The sequence below is a fragment of the Ostreococcus lucimarinus genome, chromosome 9 (genome assembly GCF_000092065.1).
Source record: "Ostreococcus lucimarinus CCE9901 chromosome 9, complete sequence".
In the NCBI taxonomy this organism is placed as follows: domain Eukaryota; kingdom Viridiplantae; phylum Chlorophyta; class Mamiellophyceae; order Mamiellales; family Bathycoccaceae; genus Ostreococcus; species Ostreococcus sp. 'lucimarinus'.
The window spans coordinates 228,712-242,937 of NC_009363.1; the positions used below are offsets into that span (position 1 = coordinate 228,712).

Below are 14,226 nucleotides of genomic sequence, written 5' to 3' on the forward strand. Positions count from 1 at the left end.
GACGTTCACTACAAAGTTATGCTAATTTACCTTTTGAATCCTTCGAATCGACGTCGCCGATGGATTCTAAAATCTCACGCGTCTTTTCGAGCAAATCGTACATGTTCTCGCCCGCGTCCGCGCGGCGCGCGCGCTTGGGACCGATGACGTCGAGCGCGGCGTAGGCGAGCGTCGGGAAGAAACGCACGCAATACGTCAACGCCATGATGGGCTGTGGCGCCAAGACGAGCTCGTCGACGTCGGCGAGCGCAGAGCGTACGATGCGCGCGGCGACGTAATCGACGTTCATGCGACCTTTCGTGGACGGCGGTCGCGCGGCCGTTCGCGAAATTGCCGTTTTTGACGCGCTCGGCGACGGCGTGGAATCCGCCATATTCTTGCGAAATATGACGCGCTCTTGGCCGTTCATCCCCGTCGCGATCGGACCTGGGTACACACACACCACCTTCACGCCCGTGTTCGCGATTTCAGAGCGCAACGAGTTTAAAAACGCAGCATACGCCGATTTCGCCGCGGCGTACACGGACTGGCCCGGCGCCGGAACTTTGCTCGCGACGCTACACACGCCGACAATCTTCGGCGCGATCGAGCCCGCCTTTCGCCGACGCGCCGCGGCGACCATTCGCTTCGCGACTTCCTTCGTCAGAGAAATCGCCCCGATCGCGTTTAATTGAAACAACGCCTTGTCCACGTCTTCGTCGTCGCCCGCCAAAGCGCTGCACGCCTGCGACCCGCCCGCGGCGTTCACGAACACATCCACCGTCCCACCCGCCGCCTCGAACGCCCTCTCGCACGCTTCGCTCAGCTCGCTCCGCGTTCCGCACACGTCAAACACCACGCATTTCGCGCTCGCCGCTCCCAACCGCGCGCACTCCTCCGCGACTTCCGCGCACCGCTCGGCGCGTCGTCCCGACACCACCACCCTCGCCCCGAGTCTCGCGCACGCGCGCGCCGTCGCCTCTCCGAGCCCCTGCGACGCCCCCGTGATCCACACCGCGCGTCCTCGAAGCGCGCGCGCCGGTCCCCGTCGCGCCGTCGCCCGCGCGACGACCGCGCGCGCCAGCCACGCGAGCGCGAGCGCGAGCGCGAGCGCGACGCGACGCCGCGCGCGCGCGAGCGCGACGACCGCGACGACGGGCGCGAGCTCGCGCGCGATCGCCGCGCGACGTCCAGCGCGCGCGAACGCCGACATCCCGCGTCGCGCGGTGCGGCTGGTCGGCGCGCGCGCGGCGAACGCGAGAGGCGAGAGGCGAAGCCGCGCGCGGTCGTTCGTGAGATTACGATCACAAGCCGTCGGACGACGAACGCGACGCGCGCGATGAAGATCGATCGCGCTTAATCGAGCTTAAAACCGGGGATCGGGGCGTACAAGAAGGGCTCGCGGGCGAGCGGCATGCCGAGGAGCGCGAAGACGCCGCCGGCGGCGGCGCCGACGAGAATGATCGTGACGCCCCATTGCACGCCCTTGCGCACGAATTGAGCGACGACCTCGGGATCGTTTTCGTTGGCGGTCGCGTTCGTCGTCGTGAGCTGACGCCGGACGTCGATACCGAGAAGCTTGCGCTCGGCGGCTCTCGCCGTTTGCTCGCTCGCTCGACTCGTCAACGCCAGGGCGTTAAATTCGATACCCTTCTCGGCGCGCATCGCGCGCAACACTCTAGCCACGCTCGCTCGCGTTTCGACGACGGCCCATTTTGCGATTTCGCTCTTCGAGCCAAACTTCTTCGACGCGTACGTCGCCCCCTCCAACGCGACGTACGCGAATTCCGCGCCGTCGCCGCCCTCGAGCGCGAACGCCCGCGCCCCCTCCTCGAAACACCGCAACTCTCGCTCGACGTACCCTTTCGCCCGACCGAGCGCATCGACGTCGCTCTTCTTCAAAACTTTCAAGTCGTCGCTCCCGAAGCACGCCTCACGATCGAACAACGCCTTCGTCTTCGCGCGTTCGCACCCGTCGCCTTCGCCGTCGGCGATCGCCTTCGCCGCGTTCGACAATCCCACCGCACCTTCGACCCGCACCTCCCGCCGCGTCACCCCTGGCACGTCCCAAACATCTGCACCGCCATCCGCCACGATCGCGTCGTGCGCGAACGTCAAGAACCTTCCCTTTCTCGTCCCCGCGCCGTCGCTCGAGCGTCGCGCCGCGAACCAAATCTTCTCCTCGTCCACCGTCGCCCGCACGACGTCGTCGCGCGCCGAGACGCCCTCCGCGACGAGTCCGAGCGACGCGCGCGCGATGACGGCGAGCTCATCGAGCGTGATCGCGCGCTTCATCGCGTCGTCGCCCGTCGAGAGCCATCCATCGGTCGTGGCGTCGAAAAACGTCCCGGCGGTCTCGCGCGTCGCGCGCGCGACGTCGCAGCGCGCGACGAGCGCGACGAGCGCGATCAGCGTCGCGGCGACGCGCGCGCGAGGCATGGCGACGTTCGACCGACGCGCGCGCGCGGCGTCGCGGTTTGACGATAGATTCCGCGATTCACGACACTCATCCGCGCGCGGTCGCGCGATGTCGCGTCCGTTACCCGCGGGTGCGGCGCTGTTGGACGATCCAAACGCCAGGGCGTCGTTCGACGCGTTCGCGCGCCGCGACGGGGTCGCGCGCGATGAAGAAACAGACGAAAACGCGCGCGATGTTGATTTGGATGCATCGGCGTCGCGGCCGAAATTCGCGGCGCTGAACGTCGGCGCGACGTTGATGACGCCCGGAGTGGAGTCGGATGATGTGGACGATCGCTTAAAGGCGTTCGTGTTGGGTGGGGGTTCGAACGGGCGCGCAGTCGTGAGCGACGGCGGCGGCGGCGCGTTCGTCGGGCGGTTGGGCGACGGCGCGCGCGACGGCGTCGATGACGACGCGATCGCGCGGAAGATCTCGAGCGAAAACGCGGAAACGTCGACGAGCTTGATCGTCGTGGACGATTGGTGCGGCGAACACTGCGTGATCGGGGTGATGGGTCGAGGCGACGGCGCCGGGGACGGGGCGCGATATTGGCGGCGAGGTTGGGCGGCGGCGCGGCCGCTCGCGGGTTTGCGTGGCGTGCACTGCACGTGCGCGACGTTCGTCAAGGGGAAAGACGGCGACAACGATGGGGCAAGGATCCTCTTGGGCTCGAGCGATGGGCGCGTGTTCGACGTGCGCGTGGACGCAGCGGACACGCGACGGTTTGAAAAATCGTGCGAAGTGGCGTTAGAGTTGCGAGACGGGAAAGCCATCACGGGAGTGTGCGCGACGAAAGATCGCGCGAGCGATGGTAGTGAAAGGTTCGGGGCACTGATTACGACGCCGTCGAAATTGTACGCGTTCGTGGGGTCGTATTCATTAGAGTCCGTGCTCGCCATGGCACGCGCCCGACCGAGCGGTTTCGAGGCGGCGGTTGAGATGCCCGTGGAGAGCGATAGGAGTAAGCTGTGCGTGTGGCGAAAGCGGCGATCATCAACGCCTGATCGCATGGCGTGGCTCACCGGGGCTGGGGTTTATCGCGGGAAGCTGAATTTCAAAGTCGACGACGCTTCAAGCGTGTTGGAGCAACACGGCGCGCTCCCCTTTCCAAAACTAGAAGACGACGAATCGGGGAACGACGCCCCGATTTCGCTTGCGATGACGGAGCATCACATTTTATTGCTATACTCGACGCGTTTGGTGGCCATGAATTCAATCACGGGAGATGTGGAAGGGACGATTAAACTACCCCTAGGTGGCGCGTCGACATTCGCTTTCACCGATCCTGCGACGTCTGTTCCGTACGCGGCGAACGCAGAGAATTTGCTACAAATCGTCGTTACAAACGAAGATGCAAACATGTGGCGAGTGTACTGCGACCAAAATGATTACGACCAAGCGATTACGGCGTGCAAGTCTGATTTACAGCGGCAGTTCGTGTACACTGCTCGAGCAGAACGCGCGTTGAAATTGAAACGCTTCGACGAAGCCGCGACGGCGTTTGCCAACGCCGGCATCGCGCACGCAATCGAAACGATCGCAAAAACGTTCGTTGACTTGAACGCAAAAGACGCACTGTATGCGTACATGGAAGGGCGGTTACGCGGCTTACCGCAAGACGATGCGGCACGACGTTTGATCATCGCCATGTGGTTGCTTGAGGAGTACGTCAAGATTGCGAGCTTCTCTCGCAACGAGGCGAACGACTTCAAGGTTCGAGAGTTTTTGCGAGAAAATTTCGAGAGCCTGGACGAACGGGAAGCGTTGCGAATTTTAAGCGAAGCTGGTCGTATCGATGACGAAATTTACTTTGCCGAACTGTGCGGTGATTACGACAGGGTATTGGATCATTTCATGCAAATCGGCGACGCGAGAAAAACTTTAGAAATCGCGGCTTCGCCTAAAGTACCGCGTTCAACGTTGAATCGAGTGTTGCCGACACTCATTAAGGCACTGCCAAAAGACTCGATCGATTTCATGCTATCACGCCCGAAGACGGATGACGATGTGAAAATTATAGAGGCTTTGGCTCGCGACGATGCGTCCTACGCGGCGTCAGAGACGAGTGAATCGCTGGCTGCATACTTGACGAGATATTTAGAGTCCATCACGGCGAAACCGGACGGCGCAGCTCGCGGCGACGCCACGGTGCACGATCTTCTGCTCGATGTGTACATCAAACAGCTAGAATCCTCACCCACCGTGGTGGCAACGTTGAACAAGTACATACTCGACGCCGTGGATGAAAGCACTAATGCGCCGTACTACGACGTACATTATGCGATTCGTATGTGCGAAAAACATGGCGCACATCGAAGCGCTGTGTACGCATACTGTGTATCTCGGGATTTTGACATGGCCATGCACGTCGCGTTGACGACGCTTCAAGATGTGGAGTTGGCAAAAACCGTGACGAAAAAAGCCGCCGAGTCGAAATCAGATGATCCAAACGAAGACGAAATCACGCAGAAAAAACTGTGGATTGAGATTGCAAAGTGGTCGATTCGCAAGTCTGGTGCACTGGACAAGGCAATGGCATCGATGGACGAAGACGAAAAGCGCACCGCGATTCGCAGCGCGCTGAGCTTTTTGAATGAAACCAACGGCGCGTTGCGTGTGGAGGACATTCTTCCTCTCCTTCCCGACTTCACCATCATCGACGACGTGAAGGACTTGGTGCTGCAGTCTCTCACAGAGCATCGAACGGAGATCGAACAATTGAAAGAAGGCCTAGAAGAGATCACCGCCTTCACGCAAGACGTCCAGGACGATATCGAGGAGATGGAACAGAAAACCATCGTCATCTCCAAGGATACGAAGTGCTTTGAATGCGGCAAGCCTGTGGTGCGTTTGCGTCTGATGGAGACGGCGGATGATCCAAACTTACTCGCCCCTTTCTATGTCTTTCCGTGCGAGATGGCGTATCACACTGAGTGCCTACTCCGACGCACGCTACCTCTCATGCTCATCGATCAACGCAAACGAGCGTTGGCGCTCATGCGTGCGCTCAAGGTGCCGCTCCCGCGACGGCTCAAGCCCGAGACAAAGTTTTGGGGCGCGCCGCCGAAATCTGCCACCGGTCTCACCACCGCCGAAGCCGTGAGTGAGCTCGAAGACATCTTATGCGCAGACTGCCCAGATTGTGGCGCGCACGATTTACGTCTCATAAACCTCCCAATCTTGACACCAGAAGAGGAAGCCTTGGACGAGGAACTCGTGCGTTTGCTCCCGCCCGAGTGGTTCGAGCCCATGCACGCAGCCATCAACATGAACGACCCCGCGGAGACGTACCTGACCATGGAAGATTTCAAAAAAATAGATCTCGGCGAGGGATGGCCCGATCACGACTTCTTCCGCACGTTTTAGAATTTTAGACATCCATGTTGAAATCGACGGAGCCGTCGCTTATCCACAGCCCGTGCGCGCGCAGAGTCTCCACAGCGCGACGTGATGCATCGCGCCCTCGCTCGAACTTCTCTGCGGGTATCGCGTCACGACTTAACGACATCAATCTCCAGTCCCGCGTCGCACGCGCGTCGTCGCGCGATGCCCGCGCTGTCGTCCCGAGCCGACGCCGACTCGAAATCTGTCCCCACCGGGTCGCGAGAGCCACACTTTCGGTTCGGTTTGCTCGCCGACATACAGTACTGCGACGGCGACGACCGCAAAAACATCACCGGAACGCAAATGCGGAGGTACAGGAACACGCTGAACGTCGCGGAACGGGCGGTGGAGTATTTTAACACGCACGAGTGTGACTTTTTGGTGCACAACGGAGACATCACCGACCACCAGTGCGCGTTTGATTTCGCGAGCGATGATTTTAAGCCCATCGAGCGCGGAAGAGAGGATTTAGGGGCGGTGATGCGGATATTGAGCCGAGCGAAGTGCGCGGAGTGGTTGTTCACGGTTGGGAATCACGAGCTGTATAATTTTACGCGAGAGGAGTTGCGCCAAGGCGTGGCGAGTCCTGGGAATTCGTTGAATTTGAAATGCTCGAACGCGGATGGGGAGTTTTATTACTCCTTCAAAGCCGGACCGGGATGGCGAGTGATGGTGCTGGATCCGTACGCGGTGAGTATTTATCGCAAAGGTCGCCAGCAAGGGCTGTGCGAGGAAGCGGTGGAGCTGTTGCGCAAGCACAACCCAAACGTCGACTTGTTCGTCAAGGAAAATCCAGACGTGATAGAGACCGAACGCATGAGCGGGACTTTTCCGTACTTCAAAGACATCGAGGGGCTGGCTGGGCGATGGGTGCCGTTTAACGGAGGATTGGGGAAAGAGCAAATCGCCTGGGCTCGCGAGACGATTCGCGCCGCGAGCGCCGCAGACGAAAAGGTATTAATCTTCTCTCACTTGCTCATCCACCCGCACTCCACGGCGAAAAGATCGGGCAAGACTTTGATGTGGGACTACGACGAAATTTTAGAAATTATCGAGGCCGAGGAAACGCGAGGGTGCGTGAAGTGCGTAGTCTCCGGCCACCAACACGAAGGCACAAAGTGGCAGTGCGAGAAAACGGGCGTGCATTACATCGGCATGGAGAGCCCGATGCTAGCCATGGACGTGTCCCCGGGACCATTTGCCATCGTTGAAGTCTTCGATGATGAAATTGTATTCAAAGGGTACGGGCGAAACGAGGACTCGCTCTTATTCCCTTTCGATCCAGAAGAACCACCGACGGAGCCGTTGTTGTGCAGTCTTCGTGTGAATTCGCATGATCCTTAGAGCGCCCATCACACCACGTGTTGTATTACTTTTACAATCCTTGTTAGTCATATTCTGTCGCTTTGCGATCGTCGCGCGCTTTCATCGGACGAAATCTCAGACGCAATGGCGTCTTTTGCGATTTCGTCGTCACGCGCGCGCGGACGTCGCTGCGCGAAAACAAATCTACTACTTTGACGCGACGAAAATCACCACCCGAAACGCGACACGCGCGGTTTATTGTAGTACTTTTGATGGTACTCTTCGGCATCCCACCACGGTGTCGCTAAAGAGACCTCCGGCGGGTAGATATCGGTGAAGAACTTTCGCTGCACTTGCTTCTCGCGCGCTTCCTTGGACGCCACCGCTTTTTCGTACTGCTCGGGCGTCTGCGCCCAAATAGCGCTCTTATACTGCGCTTTGCTTTCGTACGTGGGTTGATGCTCGCTCCAAAACTGTTCCAACAGCTTATCGAAGCTCGTCGTCGCCGCGTCGTACGCCACGTAATACCCCTCCGTGTGCCCGGTTCCTCCGGCACACACCGCTGAATACGTCGGGAAATCGCTCTCGCCTCCTGTGTACCCGACCCTGACGTTCTTCACGCCCTTGAGCGCGCTGAACGAGGCGTCGGGCCCCCAAAATCACCCAGAGGCGAAGACGGCGAGTTGGCAATTTTCCGGGACGACGAAACCATCGCCGCGGTCGGTGCGCCGCGCGTCCTTGCTCGCGGGCATCGCGGCGAGCGCGCGGACGTTTCTTTTGTTCGCGGACGCGCGCGAGGGAGCGGCGACGCGCGCGGTCGCGACGGCAGCGCGCATCGGGACGCGCGTCCCGGTGTGACGTGGCCGCACAGATTTCGACCGCGCGGGCGCGCGCGGTCGAAATCTGAGGCGCACACCGGCGCGACGCGACGCGCGCGCGAGACGAAAGCTAGAGATATGATGAGTAAAAATATTAATCTCGCGCGCGACGACGACGGCGAGCGCGCGATCAGCGCAGGATGACCAGAGACCAATCCGGGAACTTTGCGTTCCAGTATCGAACGCCCATCTGCGCGAGCGTTCGCGAGTTATCGTCAAACTTCTTCCCCGCGTACGCCAAGCGCACGAGCCCCGGCATGACTCCAGTTTTATCCGCGATGAGCTTTTTCACCTCGTTCACGCGCGTGGTGTCCGAGACGTCGATCCAGAACGGCCCTCCGTACTCGCAGTCGACGTGCAGCATGCTCGTGACGAGCAGACGCAGCGTCTTCGGCGGCTTTCTCATCGCCGCCACTTTCGCGTCGATGAAGCTCCCGAGCGGAATCCCTTTCGCCACGGCCTCGGCTTTATCCTTCAAGTATTCCTCGCGCGTCGGATCGTACATGGGCGTCCACTCCGAGCTCACCCCTCCCTCCCCGCGCGTCGCCGGCGCGTACCTCTCATCCTCCTCGTACCACGGGTACCCACCGTTCGGCGGGATCGTCGCCGTCGCCCCCGACCCCCCGGTCCCGGGCGCGTTGTTATACTTTGAAAACGCGAGGTCCGAGCTTCGATACGTCGGCATCGCGTCCGTCCGCGTCGTCCTGTGCCGTTTTTCGCGGCCGTTTTTCTCGAGAGATCCAAACCGTTTTTTATCTGACGCGACCGCGCGAGGCGACGTCGCGCGAGTGGATAAGGCGCCTCACCGCGCCGCGCGCGCGCGCGACGCGCGCGGAGGCGCCGAAAAGCTAGGACCGCGCTCGAGAATGACGCGCGCGTCGATCTGTCGCGCGGTGCCCGCGCGCGCCGCGCGCGCGGCGCCGCGCGCGCGCGCGAACGCGCGACGTGCGGGACGCATCGCGACGACGACGCGCGCGGCGTCGACGACGGACTTCCCGAGCTTCTTCCCGCCCGAAGTGCGCGAACTCGAGGAACCGGCGGCGATCGCGATGGCGCGGCGGTGCCGATCGGTGTCGGTGGACGTCCCGGGGCGGGCGAAGGCGGTGCTGACGTCGTGCGCGGGCGACGCGGGGCCGGCGGGGAGCGACGCGGCGCCGTTCGTGCTGCTGCACGGATTCGATTCGTCGTGTTTGGAGTACAGAAGGTTGTTTCCGAAGCTCGCGGCGAAGGCGGAGACGTGGGCGGTCGATTTGTTGGGCTGGGGGTTCACGGACGCGCAGGATGGAGGGATCGGGGATTACTCGCCCGAGGCGAAGCGAGCGCACTTGTACGCGTTTTGGAAGGCGAACGTCGGGCGGCCGATGGTGCTGTGCGGTGCCTCGCTCGGGGGAGCCGCGGCGATAGATTTCGCGACGAATCATCCGGAGGCGGTCGAGAAGCTCGTGTTGATCGACGCGCAAGGTTTCATCGAAGGTCTCGGGCCGATGGGCGCGTTGCCGCGGCCGGTGGCGAAGATGGGCGTGAACATTTTGCGCACGACGGCTTTGCGCAACGCGGCGAATCAAATGGCGTATTACGACAAAGCGACGTTCGCTACCGATGATGCGCTTCGCGTCGGGCGCTTGCACACGTTTGCGCCGCAGTGGTGCGACGCGACTTTGTCGTTCATGCAATCCGGCGGGTTCAAGGTGAGAAACTCCATCGCGAAGGTGCCGATGGAGACGCTCGTGTTGTGGGGTCGTGAAGACAAAATCTTGGAGCCCAGCTATGCTGAAAAGTTCATGAAGGAGCTACCGAACGCACGATTGGTGTGGGTCGAAAAGTGCGGGCACGTCGCGCACTTGGAGCAACCCGAGTTCATGTGCCAGACGCTTTGGGATTTCGCGGGAAAGACGAGCGCGGCGACGGCGTAGAACTGAAATTTCCATAAATTGCGTTGAAATATATATTGCATCAGATCGTTAGTGCATAAACGCTTTTCTTATTCGAATTAAAGTCGAATTAAACGACTTGCAACGGCATCGTCGTTTGCGGCTCGCCGACGAGGATAAAGCTCACGGTGTATACCGGAGCGGCGCCGATCGGCACTTGCAGCGCGCCTCCAAACATCGACATTCCGGGCATTGCGTACATTTTCCCCAGGAAAACGCCCGGGTAAATCGGTCGCAACTCATCGCGGAAGTACGTAAAGTCGTGATTGAACGAGCTGTAATCGACGACGACAGCGTTCGTGCCCGGCTGAAAGTTGGAAGAACTGATTTCGGCTCGGCCCGGGTAGAGTTCGATTGGCTCCGCCAGTCGTGGGAAGACGCTGTTCAGTAAGGTGCCGTAATTCAACTGAATCAGATTCCTTACTGACGCAGGATCGATTTGATCAAAGACTTTGCCGCGCCAGCTGTCGAAATTGAATGTTCTACGAACGCCGTACGCGCGGGCGATCGCTTCGTACGTCCCGGTACCGAGGATACACCCCTCGTAGCGACCTCGAGGAATTTCTGTGCCGGAAAAGTCCGCGGCTTGCCAGTACGCGTCGTCCATCGCCGTGTCGTCGAGATTCGCGCGCAAGAAATCAGAGCCACACACATCGTTTTCGACAAATTTACTCACGTTCAACGGGTTGTATCCAAACTGGCCGTCGTCATCGACGTACGAATATAGATTTTGGGCAAAGGTTGAGTTCCAGCTCGTCGGCGCGAGCGCCGCTCTCGCGCTTTCATCTGACTGGCGCTCGACCGTGGCTGTCAAATTGAACCGCAAGAGCTCAGAAAAGAAAAAAGTCGTGGCGCGATTCACCACGCGCTCGACGAACGTCGTCGGCCCGAAGAGGGTGTTATCGGTCGCAAAGTCCAGAAAGTAATCTAGCACGGGCGTCGACGTTTCCTCGCCGCTTTGTCGCGCGAGAATCCAATCCAACACTGGCGTCGCAGTTTCCTCACCGCTTTGTCGCGCGAGAATCCAATCCAACACTGGTGTACCGTCGCCCTGAGATCCCAAGAGCTTTCGTCGAGCGATCGCGCTGGTGTACTCCGAATCCGACGTCCGGTCGTCGAGCGTCCTCGCGCTCGCCGCTGTCGCGCAGCCCAGCGCCGCCAAAACCAGCAGCGCCGTCCCCGCCTTCTTCATCGCACATCGCGCGCCCTTCACGAACCGCACGTTCACGAAGAATTTTCGCGTCATTTTCCGTCGCGTTCGTCTCGCGTTCGTCGTGCGCGTCGCGTAATGCCGCCGCCTCGAAACGCTCAATGTGACGGTTAAAATCCATTCGCCTCGAAACGCGCGACTTCGCGCCTCGAAACCATCGACGGTGGCGTCGCGCGTCCGAGTCGACGCGCGGCGCGCGAGCGCATTCGCACTCCATGTCCGCGTCGCCCGCGTCGCTCGTCGCTCTCGCGCGTCGCGTCGCGCAGTGGCGCGCCGTCGACGATGACGCGCGTGGCGGCGGCGTCGTCGCGCGCGCGAATCCCAAGGCGTCGCGCCGCGCGCGCCAGCGGAGAGAACCGAACGAAAGCCACCCCAAACGCAAGTACACGATCGAGGAGCGTTTGAAGCACAAGGGCGTGGACGTCGAGCGGGCGCGGATGGGCGGCGCGCGGGACCGGGACGACGCCGGCGGCGGGGCGGCGTCGAGCGCGGCGGTTTCGACGAGTGGAGACGTCCCGAAGGGCGAAGACGTGTGCGAACGCGTGGCGGAGTTGGCGTTCAGGCAAGACGCCGAGGGGTGGCCGGCGCAAAAGACGGAGGCGTGGGCGTTCGCGCGGGCGAGCGCGTTGACGGCGAGCGACGTCGGGCGAGTGTTGAGCGGCGACGGCGCGAAAGTCTTGATGCGCAAACAGCGCACGCGAGCCGCGGAGCAGGCGTTAGAGCGCGACCGTGCGACTTCGGCTTTGGTGCGAGAGGTAACAGAGGCGCCGGTGGCGACGGGGTCGTCGAAAAAGGAAAGGAAAGGGAAGGGCGGAGGTACGTCTCCCGCGATTCGACACGGTAACGAATTTGAATCCGAAGCCTTGGCGCACTACGAAGCCGTATTGGGGACAAAGTGCCTGGAATTCGGACTCAAAATACATGACGTGCACTACTGGCTCGGCGCTTCGCCCGATGGCGTGCATCCCAGCGGTCGCATCGTCGAGATAAAATGTCCGTACTCTCGACCAATCATCGCGCGTCGGCGCGCGATGGAGCACTATGCCCAAATTCAAACCTTGTTGGAAGTCTTCGACCTCGATTATTGCGACTTTGTGCAGTACAAGCCCGCGGGACGCGGCAAAGGCCGTTCGGGCGACCCTGACGCTCCGGAATTCCTCTGCGAAACCATCGCTCGAGACGCCGAGTGGTGGTCGACGCACTTCGACGAGCTCCAAACTTTCGCCGCGAGCCTTCCTTCGCCCTAGCGCGCTGTGCACGCATGTAAACATTTATTGGTTTCTCGCCGCACTCCGGACGTCGAGCGCGCTCGTCGACGCGCGCGCATTCATCCGCGCGTCGTCGCGCGCGCAAAAATTTGAAATTTCCCACAGCTCGAGCCGTCCCGTCGTGCCCATCGCGCCGTCGCCAAACCGCGCCTCGCGCCCGGGGCGTCATCCGCTCGCCATGGATTGGGCGTGTCTAAACGACGCCTCGCAACCCCCCGACGACGTCGAACGCCTCGCGCGTCGCACGGCGGAGGCGGAAGAGTCGCGATTGATTTCCTCGTACGAACACGCCGTGCGGAGAGCCGCGTCCGGAAACGCGCACGAAGCGATCGAGAGCCTGCGCGCGGTGCTCGCGCACGCGCTGACGAATCGCGAGGACGTCTCCGCGCGATTGCTCCGGGTGAAGTTTCTGTCGCTGAAAAATCTCGGGCGATTGCTGGATGAACGCGGGACGGCGGCGAGCGAAGACGACGAGGCGGCGCGAACGGATCGAGAGGAGGCGGTGCGGTGCTACGCGAGCGCGGTAGAGATAGACGACACGGATGCGTTGGTGTGGGGAAGATTGGGACGCGCGGCGGTGGCGGTGGGCTCGATGGCGGTGGCGAGGATGGCTTACGAGAGAGCGGTGAGCGCGAGCCCGCGGAATCAGCTGTTTTTGGAAGACTTGAGCGAAGTGTGCCTGAGCGCGGGGGATTTTGAAACAGCCAAGGCGTTGGCCGGGGCGGTGATGGAGATTGACCCTGGAAATGCGCGCGCGCGAGCGATGAAACGCGCGCCGGAGGCGCTGGAACCGACTCGGGCGATGAAGGTGGCGAGAGAAAGAGCGGCGTCGGCGGCGTCGACGAGGGATGAGGGAGAAATCGCGATTCGGTTGAGCGCGGACATGGACAAGAATTGGGGGGTGATAACCGCATTATTAGCGCGCCTCGGTGGTGCTCCGACTCCGGAATCGATCACGAGGAGCGGCAAAGCGAAGGATGCCGCTGAGCCCGAGACGCCCGCTGAGGCGGAGAATGCCGACGCACCGGCTACACCGACGCAGTCAAAAGAGGTGGACGTGGTGCCAGGATCGGCAACGGCAGACGACGAGGATGTTTCGGAAGATGATGTGATTTCTTCTTCATTCGCAAAGTATATGCGCCACGTGCGAGACGTCCACATCCCGAGAGATGTGATAGGGAGAAAGGTTCGATTCGTGTTTGATTCGCCGTCTTCGATGCCGATGGAATTAGGAACGACTGATGTCGTCGATCTGACGGACAAAGACGTTTTGACACAACCATCTGTGGACACGCCATCTACATCCCAGCCGGTGAGCGAAGTGAGTGCAAGCCAAGCCAACAAAACGCCCTCCAAGGCGGCTGCAAAGGCCAAGGCGGCTGCAAAGGCGCAGAAAGATGTCGCTACAATTCGGAAATCGCGACGTCAACTGGAATTAGACGAGAAAAAAGCGCTCGAAGACGAAAAGATGCGCATTATCGCCGAACAGGAAGCCATTCAAAAAGCGCTAGAAAAGGAGGAGAAGAGAAAAGCTGCCGAGGCAAAGGAATGGAAACCGGAATCGAACATCTCTCGCGCTCTGTTGAATTTGATAGGCGCTGAAGACCCAGTCGTGTCAGCGGTAAAAAAAGCAACTACCGACGTCGCGGGTGCCAGAGATCGTGCGAATACCATCAAAAAGCAACATCAGAGAGAATTGAAGGAGGCAGCTGCGAAGAGGGCGAAAGAGGAGCGTGAAATGAAGACGCATAAGCGAGTTTCTTCATTCGTTAACGCCATTGACGATGTGCATGCAGGCGCCGCGCACATCGCT

General features: G+C 60.7%; 9 protein-coding genes across 9 annotated transcripts; 4 read left to right on the forward strand and 5 right to left on the reverse strand.

Moving 5' to 3' along the window:
- Positions 1–16: 16 nt before the first annotated feature.
- On the reverse strand, positions 17–994 carry OSTLU_88195 (predicted protein; the record flags this gene model as incomplete). The annotated part of the gene is made up of 1 exon (XM_001419714.1): positions 17–994. A coding segment is annotated over one exon (978 nt), but the record flags the coding sequence as incomplete, so codon positions are not given.
- Positions 995–1,335: 341 nt separating this feature from the next.
- OSTLU_33453 (predicted protein) lies at positions 1,336–2,274 on the reverse strand (the record flags this gene model as incomplete). The annotated part of the gene is made up of 1 exon (XM_001419715.1): positions 1,336–2,274. One exon carries the CDS (start codon positions 2,272–2,274, stop codon positions 1,336–1,338), a length of 939 nt encoding a protein of 312 aa, XP_001419752.1.
- Positions 2,275–2,947: 673 nt separating this feature from the next.
- OSTLU_33454 (predicted protein) lies at positions 2,948–5,803 on the forward strand (the record flags this gene model as incomplete). Its single annotated transcript, XM_001419494.1, has 1 exon — positions 2,948–5,803. One exon carries the CDS (start codon positions 2,948–2,950, stop codon positions 5,801–5,803), a length of 2,856 nt encoding a protein of 951 aa, XP_001419531.1.
- Positions 5,804–6,037: 234 nt separating this feature from the next.
- OSTLU_5767 (predicted protein) lies at positions 6,038–7,084 on the forward strand (the record flags this gene model as incomplete). Its single annotated transcript, XM_001419495.1, has 2 exons — positions 6,038–6,619; positions 6,674–7,084. Coding segments are annotated over 2 exons (993 nt in total), but the record flags the coding sequence as incomplete, so codon positions are not given.
- Positions 7,085–7,353: 269 nt separating this feature from the next.
- Positions 7,354–7,785, reverse strand: OSTLU_34811 (predicted protein; the record flags this gene model as incomplete). Its single annotated transcript, XM_001419716.1, has 1 exon — positions 7,354–7,785. A coding segment is annotated over one exon (432 nt), but the record flags the coding sequence as incomplete, so codon positions are not given.
- A 349-nt stretch (positions 7,786–8,134) lies between these two features.
- OSTLU_88199 (predicted protein) lies at positions 8,135–8,689 on the reverse strand (the record flags this gene model as incomplete). The annotated part of the gene is made up of 1 exon (XM_001419717.1): positions 8,135–8,689. The coding sequence occupies one exon, from the start codon at positions 8,687–8,689 to the stop codon at positions 8,135–8,137; it is 555 nt and encodes a 184-aa protein (XP_001419754.1).
- Positions 8,690–8,870: 181 nt separating this feature from the next.
- Positions 8,871–9,917, forward strand: OSTLU_35123 (predicted protein; the record flags this gene model as incomplete). Its single annotated transcript, XM_001419496.1, has 1 exon — positions 8,871–9,917. The coding sequence occupies one exon, from the start codon at positions 8,871–8,873 to the stop codon at positions 9,915–9,917; it is 1,047 nt and encodes a 348-aa protein (XP_001419533.1).
- Positions 9,918–10,005: 88 nt separating this feature from the next.
- Positions 10,006–11,127, reverse strand: OSTLU_33459 (predicted protein; the record flags this gene model as incomplete). The annotated part of the gene is made up of 1 exon (XM_001419718.1): positions 10,006–11,127. The coding sequence occupies one exon, from the start codon at positions 11,125–11,127 to the stop codon at positions 10,006–10,008; it is 1,122 nt and encodes a 373-aa protein (XP_001419755.1).
- A 179-nt stretch (positions 11,128–11,306) lies between these two features.
- Positions 11,307–12,392, forward strand: OSTLU_33460 (predicted protein; the record flags this gene model as incomplete). The annotated part of the gene is made up of 1 exon (XM_001419497.1): positions 11,307–12,392. Exon 1 carries the CDS (start codon positions 11,361–11,363, stop codon positions 12,390–12,392), a length of 1,032 nt encoding a protein of 343 aa, XP_001419534.1. The 5' UTR covers positions 11,307–11,360.
- Positions 12,393–14,226: the final 1,834 nt, after the last annotated feature.